General features: G+C 33.9%; 1 protein-coding gene across 1 annotated transcript in view; it reads right to left on the reverse strand.

Moving 5' to 3' along the window:
• LOC138703239 (protein fantom-like) overlaps nucleotides 1-24,152 on the reverse strand; it is a 172,108-nt gene that overhangs the window by 37,704 nt on the left and 110,252 nt on the right. Inside the window, exons 13-17 of the mRNA XM_069830959.1 lie at nucleotides 22,526-22,768; nucleotides 21,740-21,922; nucleotides 18,942-19,193; nucleotides 13,901-13,949; nucleotides 11,079-11,185 (exon numbers count right to left, since the gene is read on the reverse strand). Coding sequence (XP_069687060.1) covers nucleotides 11,079-11,185; nucleotides 13,901-13,949; nucleotides 18,942-19,193; nucleotides 21,740-21,922; nucleotides 22,526-22,768 — 834 coding nt within the window. The remainder of the gene's footprint in view (nucleotides 1-11,078; nucleotides 11,186-13,900; nucleotides 13,950-18,941; nucleotides 19,194-21,739; nucleotides 21,923-22,525; nucleotides 22,769-24,152) is intronic.

Here is a 24,152-nt window from a genome sequence, read left to right on the forward strand (position 1 = left end):
AGGAAGTAAGCACCAAAACATGACTTTTCAAGTTATGGTTGGATTCATATATAGCATTTTATGCTTGTTTTGGTGTTGGTACTCCTGAATTGCAGGGAAGGATAGTTGTGTATATATTTCATTATTCAAAGGAAGTAAATCATAAAGCTGTATGTAAAGTGGAACATTCATCTCACCATATCTCAAAATGGAGATTTTGGACTTACTTCCTTCTAGCAGAAGATAGAAAGGAAGTCTGGACAATGATGCATACAAAAAATCAGCCATGGAAGATCAAGATCTACTAACCAACTGCTAGCTTCAAGTCCACATGCTTCAGCAGAGGTCTGTTTAAACCATCAATAATACATGTTGAATCTTTCGTACACTACTTTTAACACTTGTATATAAATAATTGATTAAATGGCGATCTTACTCGTGTTAATTATGTAAGCATGTGCGGCTTACATAATTAACACGAGTAAGATCGCCATTTAATCAATTATTTACATCAATAATAGTTCCAATAGACGTAGTAAAACCTAAAAATAATATTTTTCTTCCTCTGGAAAGACTTATTCAAGAGTTCAAGAGTATCAATTACCTGTTTCCTCATCAACAAACCAAGATATGTCACTCCATTTTCAAACACACTGAATAGATCACTGGCTCCTTCGTAACCTTCTTCTGACAGTTTATTCGATGTTTTAAAGACCAAATCATATTGTATCAGCATGTCCTCTATGTGACCTTGGTAGATCTGTCTTGTGGAAGAGTATTTTTGACTGATTCCTGGACTGCTTCCTCATGGATGTGGGTGAATATATAGTAGATTTAACTTTAGTGTTAGAAAAATAGAATTAGATAAGAAATATTATTTCATTCATTTCATTATACGTTGATGAAGTATGCAATGGAGGGAGAAAGAAACTAGCCACCCTATCCCCTTATCTCCTGGCTTAGTTGTCTCAAGAGTGATTCTTTTGGAGTCATTTATGAGGTTCAAACCTGTCTTTGGACAGTTAAATAAATAACAAAGATGATGGTAGCTAATCATGTAAAAAGTTGCAAGGACTGTTTCAAATATGAAGCAGTGGGTATAATCTTGAAATTTCTGGAAAAAAAAAAAAAATAATTGGCTCTTTTTCTTAAACGGTTATTTAACAATGCTATATGAACTGCAGAGTTATATACCATCAATGGAATTGGTGATATCAAGATAGTACTTTGGTGAGATGTGTCAGAGAATTTGCAATTGGATTACCTGAAATTCGCCTTACAATTTCGGAAAACCTTGGGAAAAATCCAATTACATAATCAGCCCAAGCGAAATTAGAACCCATGCCTGAGTACAGTCTCAGAGCACAAATTCACTTGCTAACTCCTAGACCATGCCAGTGAAATGTCTTTGTTACATCAAAAATAGTATTGGAAAATTGTCCGCCTGACCAAATTGTTACTTTCTTTATTCCCTTGCTTACAGTCTCAAGAGCTGCACATGTTTTAATCATTCAGTATTCTCATTAGTCGTAAGTCGTCTAAGCATTGATGGCTATATCAATACTGACTCCAAAACAGTGTCACAGTCAAGTCTGTTTTACTGAACATTCATACTGATTAAGAAACAAGTACTGAACGAATATCATATTTTGAGAACTTTACTGATCTAATCTAAAATGTTGCAACACTATTATCTCCATATGGGGCTGATATATGTTTATCAGTTTAAAATAATTAGTTACTGTTGGCTGAGGGAAACAATTGTACAGCATGTGGTTCGTGATTCTCTGACTTTGTGTCTGTAGATTTTCTACTTTATTTCTTACAACATATTTAGAGCTCAGCCAGCCACACATATTCATAGCAAGTGCAAGCACATTGAACTGAAAGTGACCTATGAATGATTGTTGTATGCAGTAATTTACACTTAACATTTATTTTTACATCCTAATCCATTTTGATTTGTGCATACACAGTTTTAGTGTAAGTATGTAATACAAAAAATGTGTTGTGTGAATGGTGCTATTTGAGTAGCAATTAGTTCATCTACCAACCAGGATAAGAAGCAAATGATAATTATATTACACTACTACAATTTTATTATATAAAATTTAGAAAAATCAATACGCTAAAAAAAAAAAAAAAAAAAAAAACTGTTTAATAAGAGAAATATTTCCAGGAAGATGTATAATTACACCAGTACATTATAAAAACTATAAAACTTTGCAAAATAATTAAGAAAAAAAAAATTGTAAGACAAAATTTCTGGAAAATGTAATTTATTATATTAGCAGGAATAATATAATAAAATTTATCAAAATCAATAAGCTAAGAAAATTACTTATGAGGATCCGGAACCTCCTATCTTAACAATGATAAATTGGTCAACTTAGATGCACCTTTTCAAAATAACTATTGTTTCTAGGGCTCCGATTTTCTCACAGATCATGATATAGACACTGTAGAATATTTTAAAAAGCCATTTTAAATTCTTAAATTTTTTTTACTGAAATACGACTTTTTTATAATGCAATTTTTATAAAAAGAATGAGGGTTTATTTGCATATAACTTCCTCCACAATTAAAAAAAATATAAAAAGCTCATGTTAAAATATGCCTGACTATGTCACAAGTAACTGGTACAAATTTTACTTTTTTATCTTTAACCTTTAGGAGCTGTGCGTCCATTATAGTGGCCAGCTAGTATTATATTCATGACGTGATATAATATGTTATAAATTGTATGTTATATATGAAATACATTGATATTCTTTAATTTTATATAACATTAAGGACACTGCATTTGATTAAAACAATACAAATTTTTTCTAATGTTTTTTTTTTTCTTAAAAAAGGAGCAAAATTATTTCAACTGCAGTCAACTGCAACCCCATCAGCTTCCATGTGTATCATTACACTGACTGCTTTACATGGGCCCTCCCCATCTTTATCACAGGTTCAATTGACTGCAGTGGCAGGGACGCGAACCTGCGATCTTAGGCACTATAGGTATGCTGGCTGGACATATCTTGTGCACCTTAAACCGCTTGGCTAACGAACTCAACACGAATTTACCCGATTATGCATGTATACGAACCCCTGGTTAAGAGTTAGACATTTGCGTACAATAGTAGCATAAGTCTTCTGGCTTCTAAGGGTTAATAGTTTCTGAAAAAAGGTGCATTGAAGAACAAAAAAATTACATTTTCAGAAAGCTGATTGTAAAGAAAATCTAACTGTTCTAATATAATCCTGGTCCATATGATGGATTGTCAGAGTCCTCTTCCATTTCAATAACAAGCTTTCTCTTTGAAGATGATCTTCTTTGCCTAGCTATCTTCTTCAACTCACATTCTGCCCTTTCAGTATCTTTAAGTCTCTCATTGCCAATCCTTTTCTTTCCTGTCACAGTGTTCTTTCCAGAATTGATACTGAGGTTTCTGAAGATTTTACATTTTACTATGTTCGCCTGTATACACTGAAGTGAAGAATATTGATGCCCATGGAGACATTTTTTGGAATGCGGGTCCATATGACATGCTTCAGTGGCTGGTCATGATAATATCTTTGAAAAAATATTGGAGTGCAAGAGGTCAAATGACTTTATTGTCAAATGCCTGGCATTAGAAAACAACAACAACAACATTCTTGTTAGGATTTTGTGTTGCTCCAGGTTTGCATGTTTCTAGAAGAGGTCTCTGAAGATTTATTTTATTTCATTCATCATAGCAACAAGTAGGCTATGGGTATGCTGATATTTCTTGCTTGTTCCATTATATCTGTTGTACCTACACCATGCATCAGGAATAAACGGGCAGAGTCCAGGGTTAGGTTCTTTGTCAGTTGAGATGGTATGAAATAGATACCCAAATATCTCTTCTCATAGCTTCTGTGTTTTGTCACACCACCACCGCTGCCGCCGCCACTGCCACTGCCGCCACCACCATGTCCTTCACGTGTTAGATCCTAGTGGATGATCCATTACGATCTCATGCCAGTGTTTTCGTGGTTTTCCCAAATTTCTCCTTCTTCTTGGTACATAGGCAAGAATTTGCCTAGGCCATCTAGTGTGATTCATCCTTTCGACATGTTTCTTCTACTGAAATCTATATTGTTGAACAAAATAAACTATAGGCCTATTTTTAATTCTTTCAGTATGTCTATATTTTTACAGTGTTCAACATCCCGCTGTCCATCTCATAAATCTCATTTCAGCTGCTGTTAGCCTTTCCTCATCAGCTTTTCTGATTGTCCATGTCTCACTGCCAGTTAGAACTGGTCGAGCTAGTGTTTTATATACTTTTAGCCTCGTACGTTTTTGAACTTGGGAGGGTTCGGAGACAGTGTTGATTACTTCAGTGATTTTTATCAATTTAGATATTTTGCTTGCCATATTTTCATCAGTAATATAAGATAAATTATAGCCTAAATTGTTCAATGAATTGACACGTTCAACTAGTTTATTACTTATCAAGATTTTACTTGGAATTGGATCTTGTCCTGAGTGTTTTGTCTTATGGCTAAACCGTAATATCTTTTAAGTCTATCAATAGCTTCGTCTATGAGTTGACCCCTATCTTCTAGGAGTTTTTTGTCTGACAACTTGCAACCAAGTGCAGTTTTCAGACATTGCAACCTGGAACCCATTCTTTTCTACACATGGCCCAGACATTCCAATTTATTGATTACAACATCAGGCCCATAAGATTGCAATTCAGTCACAGCTTTGTAGGCTTTTGAATCACCATCATCCAGATAATTTATATATCGAGCATTATACCGAGCTTGAGACAGCTGAAAACTTTTTGCAGCTCCACGCACTTCCATCCCGTCACCATTAGCTGTATAATTGGCCTCACATTCAGGTCTGTGGTTTCCCTTAATTTTTTTCTGAGCATCTGCAATATTTAGAAAGGATTGCCACATCAATGACTTCGGCAGTATCACCACTGGTAGCAGTGGTAGTGGTGAGTGTCCAAGCTTTTGCCATGACTCATCCAGTGCAACAGTGATGTGATGACTTCAAGTTTCCATTCTAACTTCATGCGCTGTCTCCTTCATTGTATCTAGTGCTACATCTTCTACACTAGATCCTACATACATGTTATACTTATAAAATTTATTATCTGGTTTAGGCAGATTTAGTATTTCACACACTTGCACTTTTGCCAATTAATCTGAGCCCATACACTAACCTAACATTTATTTCAAACAAACTATTAGTATCATTATTGACAGATTGAAGAAATAACCTGTGTGTTTACAAAGTTTACATTGAAGTTTTAGCTTTGTAGCTAGACCAAATTATCTGTAAAGACAAACCTAACCCGCAGCATTGTTTACATAAAACATTAGATAGTAATTTTATGTTTATAATTTCGTTGGCATTATCATAATCACATTGTTTTGATTCATATTTATATATTTCATCAATATTCTCTATTTTTTTAGCACTACAGCTCATGCTAACTTCTTCGTCCTCTATGCTTTCACCCACTTCTACAGTCACAATATTTTCATTTGATGCACGTGATGTACTAGGAATTTCAGATTCAAGAATAATAATAACTTTCCTTTTTTCAACATCTCTTCGTTTTTTTAATACTCTTCCTGTATTTCTACCCATATTTACTATTATAAATACAAAACAAGAGAGAAAACACAGTTTTGCTGATCAGTACAAATTATAAAACTTAGCAAAATCAATAAGTTAAAAAAAAATTGCTTAATAAGGCGAAAATTTTCACCACTAGTCTACACTGCATGGATATGTAAATGAAAGTTATAAGAAAGTCAGCTGAAATGATATATGAGATCAATATAAACAGCAGCAGAGAAGATTGAATGAAGGATGAATACTGTATTTACCCAAATATAAGCCACACTTTTTTTCGCTAGATTAAGATCAATGAAATATATCTGCTGCTTAAAATCAGGTATGAGTAATATGCAGGCATGAACGACGTAAATTTCCACACAACTTGAACGGCTAAACCACCGGAGTCGGTTCCAGCAGTGCATCCTATGGATACCTTTAGCTTTAGGAGTCTATGGTGATAATAAAATCGAGAATTCATTTCCTGTAGATATATTGATTATTGCATGGATCTGAAATGAAAGTATTGAGATATACTCGATCGAAACAGCATCTTCCATCCATGCTTTATTTGATTACTTTCATAGCATCCTGCATGTTGTTCGGTTATATATATGTGTTGGCAATAAAATCTAACCTATTATTAAAGCTATTGCGTCAAAATGAGTGATATTCTCGAAACAAGAGCCACATCTTCTGTGCAAGTTCCGACTCATCAGCAAAATGCTTATGATGCAAATTTTAAACTTACAATGATTAAGCATGCTGAAGAAACAAGCAATAGAGAAGCTGCCCTTAAATACGGCATTGACGAGTCGTGTGTTTGCTGCTGGAGAAAAATGAAGGTTCAGTTAGGGTGTGCTAATCGCAATCACTGCAATTTTTCAGGTCCAAAATCTGGACGATATGACGAAATCGAAAATAAAGTGTGTGAATATATTCGAAATTTACAAAAGGATGGACTGCCTGTTTCGTATGAAGCAATAAAACTGAGAGCGTTGGAAGTTGCAGCAATGTTGAACATTCCTTTTCATTGCTTAAAGCTAGCCGCGGCTGGATAACACGCATGATGAAGAGAAATGGGTTTTGTCTGTGCCGTTGCATTTCTTTGTGTCAGAAGTTGCCAGAAGACTACATGGGAAAGTTAGTCGAATTCCAAAGGTATGTGATTGGCCTGAGAAAAGAGCAGGATTATTTATTGAGGCAGATAGGCAATGCCAACGAAAAGCTGTTTATTTTGACATGCCATTCAACACAACTGTCGAAAATAGAGGCAGTAAATCTGTTATAATTAAAATTTCTGGCAATGAAAAATTAAGAATGTTCTAGATGATGGCAGGAAATTGCCTCCCTATGTGGTTTTAAAAAGAAAAACTCTGTCCAAAGGAAACCTTATACAGAGTGATATATTTCGTTACCAAGAGAGAGGATGGATGTCCAACAAACTGATGTTAGACTGGCTTCAAACGTGTGGAATAGGCGGCCAGGAGCATTGCTGAAGAAACGAGAAATATTGGTGTTGGATGTTTATAAGGGTCATACAACTGACATTGTGAAAAAGACACTGACTGAGAAAGTGAACACTCATATGGATGTTATACCAGGTGGAATGACCAGTCAGTTGCAGGTACTCGATGTATGCATCAACAAATCTTTCAAAGACCACTTAAGGTAATTGTATACTGACTGGTTAATTAATGGCAAGCATGAACTATCTCCAAGAAATCATGTGTTTTTTTAGCTGGGTGAATAGATCAAAGCTACATGGAATCGGATTTCTGCAGAAACCATTATCAAAGGCTTCAAGAAGTGCTGTATAACAAACAACCTTGATGAGTGTGAAGATGATATTCTTTGGGACAATGACAATGTTTCAGACTCATCAGAAGAGGAAAATGGTAGTGATTGAATGAATGATTGAATATGTGCATGTATATATTTTGTTTCTCTGTTCTTTACAGCCAACTTGTAGTGAGTTACAGAAATTAATTTTGCATAAAATCAGTGGTTGGGTGTAATTTAGTCTCATCATTTAATCCATTTGATACCTATTTCACTATCCTATCAGAACATACGTAGAGTTTAAGTAAGGTGTTGGAATTTCCTTTTTCCTTTTTTCCCCAAAAAATAACATAAAAAAGTAGGTGCAGCTTATACTTGGGGAAATATGGTACAATAATTCCAGTGGACATAGAAGAAGTAGAATTGTTCCTCTATACAGATGTTATGGCAATGGGATGATGTCTCTCAAAGATGTGCAAAATTTTTTTGACAAATTAGTAGAATGGGAAACTAAGAACCAACTTCAATTGTACACAGAAAGACTGTCTCAATGGTATTTTGGAAAAGGAGTTGACTTTCAATGGAGGACTACATTTCCCTCAGGATGGATAAACTAGCCAGTCTCAGCTTCATGTACCTAGGAATAATTCTGCAGACCCATGGGACTACTTTCAGCCGTCATATCAAAGAAAGGATTAGAGCAGCCATCCTGGCAATGAACGGCATAACCTATCTATGCAGAATGTCCTTGAAGATAGCTTTGAAGCTGTTCAAAGTTAAAAAAGTGCCAATCATCACCTATGACTTAATACCATTTGGGAGCACCCTGCAAAAAGTAACCTCGCCCAGATCAAAAACGTAAAATCAACCTATCTGAAGAAAGTGTTATGCCTCTCAAAGTACACACCATCACGCCTTGTGTACAAGCTAGCAAAGGAACCTTTTCTCATAGAAAAATCGCGGACCCAATTATTACTGCCATCTAAAGGTGGCTACACTGATTTACTTCAAGAACTGACCAAGAAGAAAAATTTTATTTGGTATGAATTACACTCTGGATGCCATGATGTCTTCAGAGTGGACCAAAGCAAACTATGAGCTAAGACATACTGTGCCATGATTCGCAACCCATAGTTTCCAGAGCAGGATCTGCATGAACAAGAGATACCACTCACCTGGTTTCGACTGTGTTTGTAAGCTGTGTAGTGAGTTTTGTGGGCGATATAACATTATGTTCTGCGAAAAAGGATTAGTTTCATTAAGAAGATTCTGTTTAGATCAATAACTTAATAATGCACATTGTGGGTGTTCCTGTACTATTCTTAAAAAAAAAAAAAAAAAAACTACAGTAGAAATTACAGGAGTAATGAACGGTAAAATTTCGAACTACAAAGAAAACTGGCTGACCATCTAAATAGAAAATGGCAACAAAGAGACTTACATTCATATTGTTGTAATATAAACTAAGAAGAAGGTTAAGTATTAGTAGGTTCACAAAAGAACTAGAATCCCGAAGCACGAGCAAATTGACATACGATAGTAGAAGAAGAACATTAATTTTTCATTTGGTTTAATATAATCACACGGTTAAAATAAATTAAGAAATAATTAAAAAGTAACATATAGCACTGGCACATTTCGCATCTGTTTTGCTTCTTATTATCAACAATACTGAGCATGATATAAATTTATATGTAATACATTAATTCATTTGTAATCAATAAGAATAAATCCATTCATTATAACTGTTAAACTTAAGTTCATGACTTTCGATTTGATGATGAAGTTTCTATGCAAATTTAATTATATTTATCAATCTAACAAGACTTCAAAGTCATGCTAATTACATCCGGAAAATACATATTATATAAGATTGTAACAAAAATATTGGAGCAAACTTTGGAAGTGACTTCTCTACACAAAGCAAAAAGAAAAAAGGTCACATAAACATATGTCCAGAAATGACTGGTTTATGAGTTATTATTGAAAGATGACATTCAATGAGTTTTGAAGTACAATCCAACAATGTTACAAATAATAAATCAGATTTCGCAAATAACTGACTGATGTTATCGATACAAGTCTATTTACTTACTTTTTATTATGCCCTAGATGGCCATGCACTGCCAAGGAAACTTGCTTACACACGTGGTTAGTCTGTTTCGTACATTTGACTTTACTGCAGTTCAGTTACAATTTAGCGCTTAACCATGGCAGAATATCCATTTTGTGACTAGCCAGATATATTTTTATGTACAGTCGGGCTAATGGTAATGGTCGCAGGGCTGTGCAGCTACATTAGATGATAACTTTTACTGCAGTGTATTGTCGAATTGCAGAAACAGGAACCGTAGCACCATAAACTGCAGGTTAAGGAAGACCAAGAGTCGCCTGTATGCCTAACATAGAAGAACGTATTCTACAGAGTGTTCAGAAGACTCAGATATCAGCACAAGACAATTGGCCGTAACATTTCGTACACGTCATATGACAGCATGGCGAATACTTCATGAGCAGCTTTTGTATCCATAACATCTTCAAAGTGTGCAGAGTCTTGTGTCTGCTGATTAGCCACCACTGGAGAACTTTTACCGATGGTTCATTGCACAAACTGGCAATCCATCATTTGTCTCTTCAGTCTTTTTTACAGACGAAGCAACATTTGGTACGGATGGTATCACAAATTTGTCGACTGACGAAAATCCTCACAATACAATTCAGACTAGACACCAGCAACAGTCCAAGCTCAATGTATGGGCTGGTATTGTAGGTGATTGCCTGATAGGCCCATATGTTTCACTATCACAACTTATAGGCAAAATCTACAGGGAGTTTATTGTAAACACTATTTCAGACCTTCTACATGATGTGCCCCTGGCAATAAGAGCAATCCTATGGTTTATGCATGATGGGGCTCCAGTATATTTCAGCCACATTGTTGGAGATGCACTGACAGATAGATAAGTAGGGAAGGACCAGTTCCATGGCCTGCACATTGGTCCGACACCTCAATCCTTTAGATTTTTATCTGTGGGGACACCTAAAAGCCCTAGTTTATGCAACAAATATTCCAAATGAAGAGATGCATCATAAGTGTATTGTAGGAGCCCTCAAAATCATTCGATACTGTCCTGGGGTCTTCGATAGAGTGGGACAGTCCATGATCCAACATCTCCATGAGTGTGCTGAGGTAGGTGGACAACATTCTGAACGTTTACTGTGAATAGAGAGTTTAAATACTGTTAATAATTGTTGATGTGTCCTTTTAAATGTATTCCATCAGTTTGAATTTATATATTAACATTTGTCTTTGTTATTGAATAACTCATAAACCAGGCATTTCTGGATATGTATTTATATGACATTTTTTATTGCCTTGGGGAGGTGAACTCGCTCTCAAAATTTGTCCTAATATTTTTGTTACACTCGGTATAGTCTCTAAATATAAATAAATAATAATAATAATAATAATATATATATATATATATATATATATATATATATATAAATGTCGCTAATAAAAAGTAACAAATTAGCAGTAAAAATATTAACAAGTTTAATTAGAGAACCTAAGCATATTTCTTTTTTATCTAACATAACACAAAACATATCCTCATTTTATAAATATTTTATAATAAAAGTCTTCAACGTTTAAACACATTAGGCAATATTTTATAAATTAACTTCAGCAACTCTCTGGAAATGAGTTATTCAACTGCACCTGAATAGCACTCATCCCAAAGCAATTTCTCTTGTTATCCATCAATTCTTCTGTAGAAGTTTTACCTCGCCTCTGCTCGTCAGCACAAGACTGGATACAAGGAGGACCTTAAAAAAATGTTAATGTGATAAAATTTCCTCTGAAAACTACTTACTTCTGAAAAATTACACTATTTTCAAGACCTATTCAATAAAGACCACTCACAATGTTTTTATTAGCACAGTTTTTATGAATTAATATAATTCATATGTTGATGACAAGTGAATCTACTAACACACATTTAATTTCATCTTGTATGAGAAGCAGTGTGCTGCCTTGACATCCTGAATATCTTATCCAAATATCAGATGTTAGAAGTATTCCCCATCCTCAATTCAGCCCAGACTTTGCTATTCGTGAAGTACAGGATATTGCATTTAGATTTTTTAATACCTTTCCCAAATGTTATATGCATTCTTCATTTTTTTGCAGTCCAAGTCAAAAATAAATCATGATCTTTACTGAACAACCCTTGTATTTGTTTAATATATTTTCGAGAAAATATATAAAGATATATTTGTGTCCACAGGTATTTTGTGATAAACTAATATAATACAGAAATGAGTTGCATAATTATGCACGTCACTGTATGTTCCCATCCCAACATTACACAGAAACTTACATCTTATCTCGCAGATAGATGTATTCACATACGAAAATCCTACACAAAAAATTAGATTGCTTTATTCCAAGCCCTGATGCCAAAATAGCATGAAGCTCATTCTAGTACTTTTTTCTTGTTTTCGTTTTCAAAATATGAAATAATCACAGAAGGCCAAAGAAAAAAAATGACACAAGTGAAAGCAAAACAGCCTACCTGTCTACATTATAAAATCAAAAAGATGATAAATGATAAGTCAAAATAAAAAATACCCACCATGGTGGCTTGGTGCAAATGCACTGAGCTTAAAGCTCAAAACCTGGTCGATTCACCCTGAATTTATAACTTGTATTGGTAAGCGAGTGGTTCAGGCAATACAGATATTTTCTCAGGTACTTCAGTTATCCTGTGACATCCAAACAATTCTCCATTCTCATTATCATTCATTACGAGTGTAATGTACATCCATCACCTGTGGTGCACTCTGGATAGTCTCTGACAAACTAAGTGGTCTACACTTCTCAGCACTAGCGACATCTATGAGCACACTCATAAAGTAGGGGTGAATGACAACAAGGGTCCTGCCAATGCGATATTATTATTATTATTATTATTATTATTATTATTATTATTATTATTAAGATCTACAAACTCAGCACAAAACAGGAATGTTTAACTTATAAGACAAAATAGGCTACATCATATGTGTTTGCGCATATGAAAAGGGACCACTTGGTGGCTTCTACTTTCAGATATAATCTTAAAAAAAAAATAAAGGGAGGATTCAAACTGGTGAATTTTTTTATACCTTTGGAATGATCACATCTTAAGCAATAAACTATATAAATATTAAATTCCTGCATCAACTGGATCACGCTCAAATCACTGTCTGAAACTAAAAGTCATCAAGTGGTCCCCTTTCATATGCATGCACACATATACAAAAGAAGAAGGTAAGAACCCTCTCTTAAAATATAATTATGAAAAAATATGAGATGGAAAAGACAATCTTCATCTCTGTAGTCAGGATAGTCAACATTAGAATAAACCTTTCGACATACTGGTGGTGGTGGTGGTGGAGGAAAGGAAGAAGAAATTGAAATTATAATGAACTCTGACACATTAGACATACTTCCATTTATCACATAATTTCAATGCTCAAAAATTATATCGCAATTCAATGACTTAAATTTTCAAATATTAAATTTACTTCAGAGTATTTACCGGTTATAAAGTAACAAAGAACACATTTTATATACTTACAAATATTCCAATAAATTTTAGTAACATTGAAAAGTAATATTACAAATCAATTTATCTTTTAAAATCTTAAATTAAAAATTACGAATAACTAGGCCTAACTCAAAGATTCGACAGTTGAAAAAAGTGCTCAAAATAATAATAAAAAGGAAAAGATTTCGATTTTACAGTAGAGGAGAAAGATCTGTCCTGTAACCATATCATTGTCGTGACTACATCACCAATGGGTATGGAGGGAGAAGACAGGTTTTAGTCTGAGCTTAATTTCCATGTCGGTAGATTTTTATAATATTAACCATCATTAAACAAGCTCTCTGATAACTCATTCTTTCCCCTCTAGCACAGTTCATATGCCAAGTCCAGCCTCCTAGTTTATAATTGAATCCGAAGTTTACAGATTCAAAAATCATCGAGGAAGAGTGATTTTTAAAGGTGATCAAATTTTTTATTGTGATTTCTCTTTAAAAGGGAAGTATATAGATATAATGATTTTGTGCCATAGATTTATGCTACATAAACGAAAACTGTTCTTGAATGAGAAGATTTCAGAAAAAAAAAAACCGACCATTTCTTACCCATATCAAAAAATTAAACTCCACTTTCTGTCATTGTCACCTGTTATCCTATCATCAGGGTAATGAATTACGCCTCTCAGGTGTTTCCGCCTTGAAAATGGAATTTGATAAGTTAGACTAGCAGAGTTCAAAAGATCTAAATGATCACACTCAAAATTACTGGTAAGCAATCAACCACATTTCGTAATAAAATAACGTAAAATGCATTGAATCTTTACATATTATTACGAGACAATTCTATTCTTGTAAACAGATAAATACTAATTTGAAGGTATGACGAAAAAATCAATGCAATTACAAAATTGTTTTTCACATTTTTAGTTCCTAGTTATTCATTATATACTCACATTTGTTAATCTGTCTCGGAGCAGGAACAGGTACTTTATTTCTGGGTTTCTGCAATGAAATATATACAATTTAAATTAATTTTATGAACATGTTTTAATTATCAAAATATTGTTATCTAAAGAACAGATATTGATTTAAGACATTGATCTTCTTTATTCTTAAAAGAAACTTGCTAGATCTAGTTTTATTAACTTTCTTAAGATAAGTTTTTTTACATAAAAAAGGTGATATGGTATCTATTCAGAAATAAATTATTATTCAGGAGATCATTATTTTATTATTAGTTACGTGTATCAAGTACAATATTATCTAGAATCACTGGAATTGATAGTAGGAACATGATATTCAACAAAATGAGTCCGAGGATTCTCTTTATTGTCACTGATATTTGCTTTAGAGGAAGGAAAAACTTCGGAAAAAATTCTATCAGGTAATCAGCAGAATTAGGACCCACACACAAGTACAGCCTTTGGAGCATGAGTCTCACTTGCTACTCCTTAGTTTTACAAATAGCCCATATTTTTGTTATTATTTATATTACAATGCAGTGTTTCTTTAGGCAGGGTCTCTAAGTGCTGTTGCTGTTTTTCTTTATAGATTTTAAAATTATTCATATAAAATTTATGGTTTTGCATTAACATTATACACATAAATTGCCGAAGAAGTTAATTGTCTATATTCTGTCATGTCACTTACTTACTTGCAAATGCTTTTAAGGAACCCGCAGGTTCATTGCTGCCCTCACATAAGCCCACCATAAGTCCCAATCCTGTGCAAGATTAATCCAGTCTCTATCATCATATCCCACCTCCCTCAAATTATATACCTTTTAGGACAACAACTCTTAGCCTTCGAAAGGAGAATTCTAAGATGGCTAACCAGACTTTTGACTGGACATTGCATCTAAATAAGCACCTGCAATTATTGGGCCTTAGTGATGATCCAACTTGTAGAAAATGTGGGATGGAGGTTGAGTCATCACATTTTGCTAGATTGTTCAGGTCTAAATCAAATCAGGTATCATTATCTCGGGAAACATTTACTGTTTAAACGAAGAATTTCAGGAAATTAAATCCAGTAGCATCACAAGGCTGGTATCATATTGCAGTTTTCTGACTTGAGTTCCATCTCATGGGGTGCACAATGAGGCATTGTGTCTAAAGGCGTGTCTCCACTATTAAACATTTAACAACATGTTGAATTTAACATGTATATGGACATTTCAAGTCTCAATTGACTTAACATGTTAACTGAGTATGTTGAATTTAACACTTTTAACATGTTGGCGTGTTTTCCAGCAGAAATGGAAAACATGTCAAAGTCAATTCATTTGCTTGTGCAGCGTTGGTACAGTTCGGCAAAGTTCGTACAGTTTCCATAGCAACAACTATAAGTTCCGATTTTGTGGCGCGTATCTTGATCATTTTTATACTATCACTGGTCCTTGGTATTGCCTGTAAGTTGTTCGAAGTAATGGAGTGGACGAAAGAAAATACATTAGAATAAAATTAATGCACTGATGGAAAGGCTTTGTTTGTGGGATGTGTCTGCAAAAAAATACACGGGCGAAACTAAGAAGAACGACTGTTTTAGAGAACTGGAATTATTATTTAATTGTTCTCGAGAATACAATAGAAAGTTTTCGCACTCTCGTCTTACGCTAAACGTTAATGCTATGTTGACGTCAGTAATGGTCGTATTTGGTGATGTATGTTAACGTTCGTAAAACTTCGGAAAGAATAATTATACGATATTACCCACTCCTTTAACATCTATCATGTCATAGGTCCTATGATAATCAATCGCGCTGTAATTTTTTTAATTGAGATGAAATGGCTGCTCTTAAATTGTGTATTTCTTTGATGTAACAGGAAGTATTTTTGCAGTACTATACTAAAATCGTGTTCTGACATTCTCAGCAAGTTTTTGAATCCAAATCGATACTGTATTCAACTTTAAGCTCATTTAGAATGTATCCTACATAGTGTCTTTTACTAAGATATTGTCGCATCCACATTCTCATTTTCTTCCTTTTCAAAGCCTTGTAATAAGCAATAGAGGCAATTACAAAAGTCAGATCATCATCTGAGTCCATTGTTCAAGGTTTGAAAATAAAACACTATCTATATTAAAATCTCATAGACTGTTTATGGTGGACTACGCAAAGAAAGTCAAGTTTAACATGTTTAACAGTGTGGACAAAGTGTTAAATGAAATTAGCATTAAAATGTTCAATCAACATGTTGGGATGTTAACGGTAAACAATTTAACATTTAACATGTTGTTGTTAAATGTTTAATAGTGGAGACACAACTTAAGTGCTGCAGTTGACATAATTATATACCCTTAAATCAGAAAGCTAAGAAAAAGTAGAAACGTATTTTAGTGTATCTTAGAAACAGTTTTGTATTTACGTTATAGGCTTGACCAAAGCCTACTGTAGTAAGTAGTTGCCAATTATAAAGTGTTTTACAGAAATTTGTAGTACAGTGTGTCTTCGCCATCATGCTCGTGATGACTGACCAGCTGTGTGCTCAATGGGAGGCCGCGTTTCTGCCACTGAGATGGCAAGTCGCTTGAGCAACTTAATCCGTTAAAACTTACAATGAAGTTTTATGCACAATATGTAGTTCTCTGATGATCAATATCTGTCATTCTGTGATGCCGCGCGGCTATGCAGATGAAATCAAGCCTCATCATAAAAACAATCGATCGAGGATCAAGTTCTTTGTTATTTGCTTTTTCTAACAGTTGATTACAAAAATTAAGCCTGCAATTATAATCCTGGGTCTGTAATTCATGACATGATGGAATTCTGTACGGTTTTAGTTTAAATAATTTTGTTGCCACTCCCGCAGATGCTTTAGAAATCCCCGTCTGCTATGCTAAACGTCTCAAAGACTTGTGTGGGCTATGCTCTAATGACGCACCAATTTCATCCAGTTTTCCTCCATGAGGACATGGTGCTTTGGTCATCTTTTTCTGTCATTTACAGAACCTTTTTCATTGAATCTATTAAATAACCTTAATATTGTTTTTGTAGAGGGTACTGGCCTGTCAGGAAATTTACGTCTGAATTTTCGCCTTGTTGAAGCAAAATATTATCAAATACATTCCCTTAATGAATGTCTGTTTACCACGACGAAACGATCTGTTCTCCATCTCAGCTAAACGAATACTGCCAGAGGCCAAGTTACAGATAAACTGTTTTATTTATAGACATCGTAGTGTTGATATGAATGGAAATGGTCTTGACTATACTAAAAGCCAGGTATGAACTGACTAAACCTGAGCAACATTGTGTTGCTCTCTTCCTGAGCTCTGTTGCCACAGAGTGGCGCGAAATTCAAAAGAGTGTTCAGCGTTTGTCACCGATATGTTTAAAATAAGTCTCATAGCTGTATTTTCAATTATTGATATAATAAAGAATTATATAACGAATTCAAACATTTCAGTTAAACGAATAACGATTCAATTCGAATGATAATGATAATAATAATAATAATAATAATAATAATAATAATAATAATAATATAGTGTTAACTAAATATATTAATATATATTATAGTAATTTTTATTTTATTTTATTATGAGTCATTGTTATAAATTGAGTTTACTATTTTTGTAAATCAATAATAATAATTTAATGGATATGATCTTAATTTTATACTTATACTGACTGAGTCATGTATATGCAATTATTATTACCAGCTTGAAAACATTGACGTGATTGGTCTTCTTATTGGAGCTCGTGGTGTGATTCCCAAGTTCTCTGAAAACTTCAGGAAGACTTTTGAACTACCACAGACACTTACTACTGACATCATAACTTCAGTTTTGAAACGCTCTTGCCAAATTCTGAGTTATCATATTCACTCTGTTTAATTTCTGTTTCTTCACTTTATAATTCACATGTGTTTATTTTAATTTTCTGTCAACAAAATTTATGTAAACATTTAATATTGTAAAATTCATGTAGGAGAGTACACTGAGTCCTTCTGGGCTACCATCAATGGGAGGCAGTTAACAATTTAAAAAATGTATTATTATTATTATTAATTAATTATATATATATATATATATATATATATATATATATATATATATATATATATATATATATATATATACAAATCTAAAAGGCAAACTCGAGCTAGCTGAGCCAATGTTTAAAATAAATAAATAAATAAGAGTAATTGTACAATATTAGGTCTACTATTAATTTATAGTACACACAACACGGAAATTAGAACAGTTAAGTAAGTCACAAGTAGTGCTTATATAAACAAGCAACAATAAATCACCTGCCTTCATATTCCCTTAATGCATTAGACAGAAGAATTCATTATTCTATTCAATTACTACTGTATATACTTCTTCATAACCTATCAACAATATTAATAATTAAAATTACCGCTTTTAAGAAAGCATGAGCTAATGACACTTGTACGAAATGCGACTCATAATGCGGGTGATACTGCAAATGAATTGGGAAGTTTGGCTATACTGTCTCTGTGATCGCGTTGCCAGATTCTTGTTAGCAGCCGAAATTTTCACGTGAGGTCCAATGAAATGTTCCGTTCTCCTTCTCCATTCCACACCCCCACATTCAACGTATCATTGCTGCACAGGCTAGCCCTCTAACCCGCACTTTCCTCTCGCCCTTCCTACTACTTCCTGTTTAATCAGTTTATAACCTGGCTTTTAGTATAGCTGTGTCCTAGATGTTGATACAGCGTCGTAAAATAACCCAATAAAAAAAAAGTATAGCTATGTCAGGCATATATGTCATCTTAGCGGCAGAAGAGCAGACTTCCACTGGGCAAGCGACCAGTCAATCATCGCAAGCACGATGGCAAAAACGCACTGTAATACAAAGTCATGTTTTCTCTTCAATGGGACACACTATATATATTTCAGTCCATAAATTTGTTGCATAAGTAATGTTACTATACTTAGAGTACACAAAAGTGCTGGTAAGTCATGGATCTTTGTGTTTATCTGACAATACTCGATACTATGAAATAAATACCAAATTACCAAATTTTCCGTCCTTACATCTGCTTGCTGAAGATAGTGACTGATAAGCTGGACAGAACAACTGAGTCGGAACCAGCACTGGATAATTCCAAAATCAATGCTGGCTTCTTTATTTTTCATTCCACTTAATGACACTGTGCCATGTATTTTATTTTGAGGAAATTTAAGAAGTTCTGAGAAAGAAATGGTCCCTCTGGCTACAGTTTCACTTGCATCACCTACAGTCTTATGAACTTCAATAATACAATAATCCTGAAAAAAAAAAATGTCATATGAGAATAACTTACTTCAAAAATTATAATAACAATGACTTAATTTTTTCCTGAACATATTTTATTCTAAAAAATTCACAATATGTACATGAACATGTAAATGTGCACGATACATATTAGTACATTTTGCAATCGCAGTTCCATTTTCTAAGTCCTCGAATATTTTAGTTTCCTATGGATTAGAACCAGTGGCGGCTGATTGGCTGAGGCAAGTGAGGCTGACCTCATTCACTTTGCTTCCTTAAACTAAAAATTTTAGTGGTTTTTAGTCGTATATAACATATTATATTAGTTATTTCAATGAAGTGTATAGAGTTGTAGTAGTAGAAAACTTTGTGATGTATACAGACCTGCAGTAAAATTTGTTCCAGAGGCCAGAATCGCTTGTGCCAGGTCTGGCTTCTGCATTTTGTATGTTTCCACGGGTTTTAAGGTTGCATTCGGAAACCTGAAACTGAGGCACATTTCTTGTGGCCTCGTGGCCTAGCAGGTATTCCCCCACCCATCAGCCTTCACTTCTCCCATTCAGAACCCGGTTTTTTGTCAATGCCAGTCTCAAGTGTCGGTTGGGATGAGAATAACAGTGGTGAATCATCGTGTGGTCCACTGTGGTTATGTGTTTCAGGAAAATAATAAATTAGAAATGTAAATGGAATTTAACCACTAAAGTAATAAGTTAGTAGCTTTTACTTGTTCTACACATTTCCTTAACTGGAATATATAACTCAATTTTATTATTAACAGTAATATACCTCTATAATAATGTAAATAATATAAATCTCTAAATAATAATATAAATCGAAGGAAATGCGAGAAATAATGATGATAATTGTAATAAATTCATTGTTGGAGTATTGTTATTGATAGGAAATAATAATGAAAAAAGGAAAGTTTTAAATTAAGACAGACCTATGCCATCACTGATAATTTTTCAGAAAGATAATCTTAAAATGCGAGCTTTCAATGCATCCTGGTGTGAATAACATAAATGGGTCTTTGGTAATGTGGTGCAAAATAAACTTTTCTGTTGGTCGTGCTTGTTGCTGTCAAAAAATAAAACAAAAACAAACAAAAAAAGAGAGAACAGTGTGTCTACTGAAACTTCAGTGATCTGAAAAATATTTCCAGGGGAATTTCAACACATGCTTCTACAGTTGAGCATAATATTCGTTGCTTTATAAAAATTAAATAGTTAAGCCTACTGAAATCAACTCACAGCATAGCAACTTATTTGAAGACTGACATGTTATTATTTTTCATTAATGATAATGATATAAATAATAATAATAATAATAATAATAATAATAATATAGTAATAATGCTAATCATAATAATATATCATCAATAATAAACATTTTGTATGGAAGGCAGCCTGCTTAAACTACTGACTATAGGCCTCACTGAGGATTTCGGTCACTAGCCGCTGCTGGTTAGAACCATTTGCATTAAGATCAACAAACATCAAAGTGGTCTCCAAGATAATCAACTACTTATTGCCAAGATGTGGAAGACTGCAAATGCAATCAGTTTCATTATTGTTATACCTGGCACTGAACTGTGTTGGAAGTGTGTTGTGATGTACTTGCATTCACTATTGCATTTTGGGCATTAAGATATAATCACATTCGCAAAAGGTGTGCTGTAGTATGTCCCATCTCCTACGTCACAAAAAGTTTAACTAAGAATGATATTCCAGTCATTTAAGTTCTTTGAAATGTCGTAAAGATACTAATTTTGTGCTTCAATTCCTTCTATGTTTTAACTTCTGCCAAATCTAGTGGCATCATCAAATATCAGACATTGTGCCTTCTAGATTAAATATTTTAAAATTTCTGTTATGGCTCATAATAAGTTGGAACAAAAGTCTTTATTAGAAAATTAAAATCTCCCAAAAGCATACACATACATATATTATATATAAGGATGGAAGTAATTTTCGACAGCTTATTCCTTAGACAGAGTACAATAAAAAAATTCTGATACTATATTAGTCCCAAATGAATATTTTTCTCAGAAAAATAATTTTCCCCTAAATGTCAACATTGTTTTACTGGATAAGTACTATCTGTATGATTCTGATTTTCACTCTTATCATTAGAGAAACTGATATGGAATTATCTCTGCAGTTTTAAATAAAATGGATGGTTTTCTTGCAAATTAAATGAAAAGATTAACACGTATCATTATTTCTGTTATTAGAAGTTCTGACAACCCTACTGCAGTGTAACAGATGGAATGCTGCTATTCAGACCGTGTGTGTGTGTGTGTGTGTGTGTGTTTGTGTGTGCACGCGCGTGTATTCATAGATGAGATACCATGAGAAGTTGTCAAACTATGCAGACTTTCAGCCCAAGTTTCTAATTAACCATGCATTTAATTACAAAATATATAGTAGATTTTTTATTTATTTTAATGTATTCTATTACTCCCTTCAATCTGCACAGTTATTACTTCCACCCTGTATTTAGATTATAATTTTATTCATTATAAAGTCTGTGTACTTATGTACCAGTAATTATTTATTACCTTTGCCAAATATTCAAGGAATTCATTATTTATAGTCACTCTGTGAACAAATGAACTATCGAAGTCAATATCTGTTGCAGCTTTCTCCACTGGTGTGTATGCAATATCTTCTTTAAAAAACAGCCAGGTAAGAAATAAGCTTGGAGCATCATGTTTCACATTTTCGCTGTCACATTCACACTTCTGAAACAAATACACAAGAATATGCAATAATATCTAACTTCATGCAGTTAAAATATAGACAAACGTTGATTCAATTCCCGGCATGGGCAGTGGAAGAAATTTATCTTCCATCCACAAAGTTGGGTGTTTATCCATTATCTTATGATTGTCCTGTAATGTGTCTACACAGCGGTGGCTCCGTGTCAAGCAGATCCCATGATCAACGAGGTCCCCATTTGTGAGCTAAGTATGATCAAGTGAATCTCCCTCCCTTACCCACAGTAAGGAGATGTTAAGCAGAGTAAGAAACAAAGAAAGAATGGAAGATAGGTAATACTTACAATGAATCTAGTCACAACTCTGGTTATGACCCAACAACTTCTCTAGGTAGTCTCTATTATTTTCGACAGTTTTATTCCACAATTTTCCTTGCACAACTGTACTTAATCCTCTGCCCATGAAAACAGTGGTTGTAAGAAAATGAAAAAAATATTGGAAGAATTTTTGGCAGAAATAGAGTACCTTCTTTTGAAACTGCAGCTCATTACAAAAATTCTTCTTTACCAAAGAAACTGAAGAAGAAACCAATTTGTTCCTTTGCACTAGCCTTAATAAATAACTCACCTCTTCTGTAAGATAAGCTAGTCCTTCAGGAGAAAGATGCATAGACTGGGAATGTATTTCGAAAAGTCCTTCACCCTCTCTTATTGTAATATGGGAAGATCCTTGATCAAGTCCGCTTTTATCTGTATGCTCCTGAAGTTTATTAATATGTGCTATGTGCATCTGTGACAACTTTGACATCTCGTCCACTTTTTTTGCCTTTTCATCCTCACTTTGGCTTAATTTCTGGGCAAGACTTGCTACCTGTGAGGATTAAAGAATTTTCAGTAAATAACATGGACAGTGACATTGACATTCAGGAATAATTTTCAATAAGACAATAATACCGAATTCAACCTCTATACTGTAGTGTTTATACCCTGGAAATTTATTTATTTACTCTGATGGAGTTAAGGCCATCAGGCCTTCTCTTCCACACCACAAGAAATGCAACACAACTTCAAGAAAATGTATGATATTGGTATTGAAATAATAAATTCACTGAGAGGAACAAATGCAAGTAAACTCATTTTCCGAAATGAAAGTTCAAAATTTGAGTAGGTAATAAAATTCATTTTCATATAATCACCTCATTCCGGTCCAGTATTCCCTACAGAAGTTGTGGCATGCACGCACACACAGAGAGAGAGAGAGAGAGAGAGAGAGAGAGAAAAGGATAACATAAGACTGGTATGCAAACATCTACAATTTTCAACAAAGAAAATCTACAAAATAATAACAAACTACAAATGCAGTGAGTACTCAAATGTCGAATGTCCTTTGATTAGAGTTTTCTTAAAGTTGGTAAGGGGTCGACTGGTTGAAAATGATAAAGTGAATAATGAGCAATCCTATACAATATACTTACAAAGTTCGAAGTTTGAATAATTAGTGCCATGTGTATTTTAGACAATAACTAAAGGTACAGTCACGTGTCGCTACTTTTGCTGCGAAACTTTCTACTGCATCAATGTAAAATACTGCACAACTAGTTTACTGTGACGTGTGAAAAACAGTGCACTTGGAAAGTAATGATTACCAAACCAATATTCGCAACTTTTTCATGCTGTGCTACTTTAAGTAGCAACATATGAAAAGGTTGTCAGCAGTGTTGCTACCCAAATTTGCCAATAATGCAAATATTGTGTTTGTATATTACAGTGTTTGACGTGATCAAAGTAAGTGATTTATGGCAACTGCTAAATATACAACATAAACAGAGTTAATGTAATAAAACAATTTTTTTTTTAATTTTCTGTAGCACAATTTCAAATAGAGTTTTGTCAATATTGTTTACGTGAATTGTGCTACTGGTTATTATTGAAGTAAGGTATATTGACGTTTTTATGGCGGCTTTAGGACAGAAAAATAAGTAAGAGACTTACTTGAACCAGGGGAATACTTTTAGCTGTGCAAATGCTGATTGCCACAAGAAAAAATATAATGCCATATAAATGTCAGACGACGATGTTAAACAAAAATTGCACAGTAAAACAGTTAATATTATATAAAAAAAAGTATTGCTAATACTTACTTACAAATGGCTTTTAGAGAACCCGGAGGTTCATCGCTGCCCCCACATAAGCCAGTCATCGGTCCCTATCCTGAGCAACATTAATCCAGTCCCTAGCATCATATCCTACCTCCC

This window comes from Periplaneta americana, chromosome 7, assembly GCF_040183065.1.
Source record: "Periplaneta americana isolate PAMFEO1 chromosome 7, P.americana_PAMFEO1_priV1, whole genome shotgun sequence".
Lineage (NCBI taxonomy): Eukaryota > Metazoa > Arthropoda > Insecta > Blattodea > Blattidae > Periplaneta > Periplaneta americana.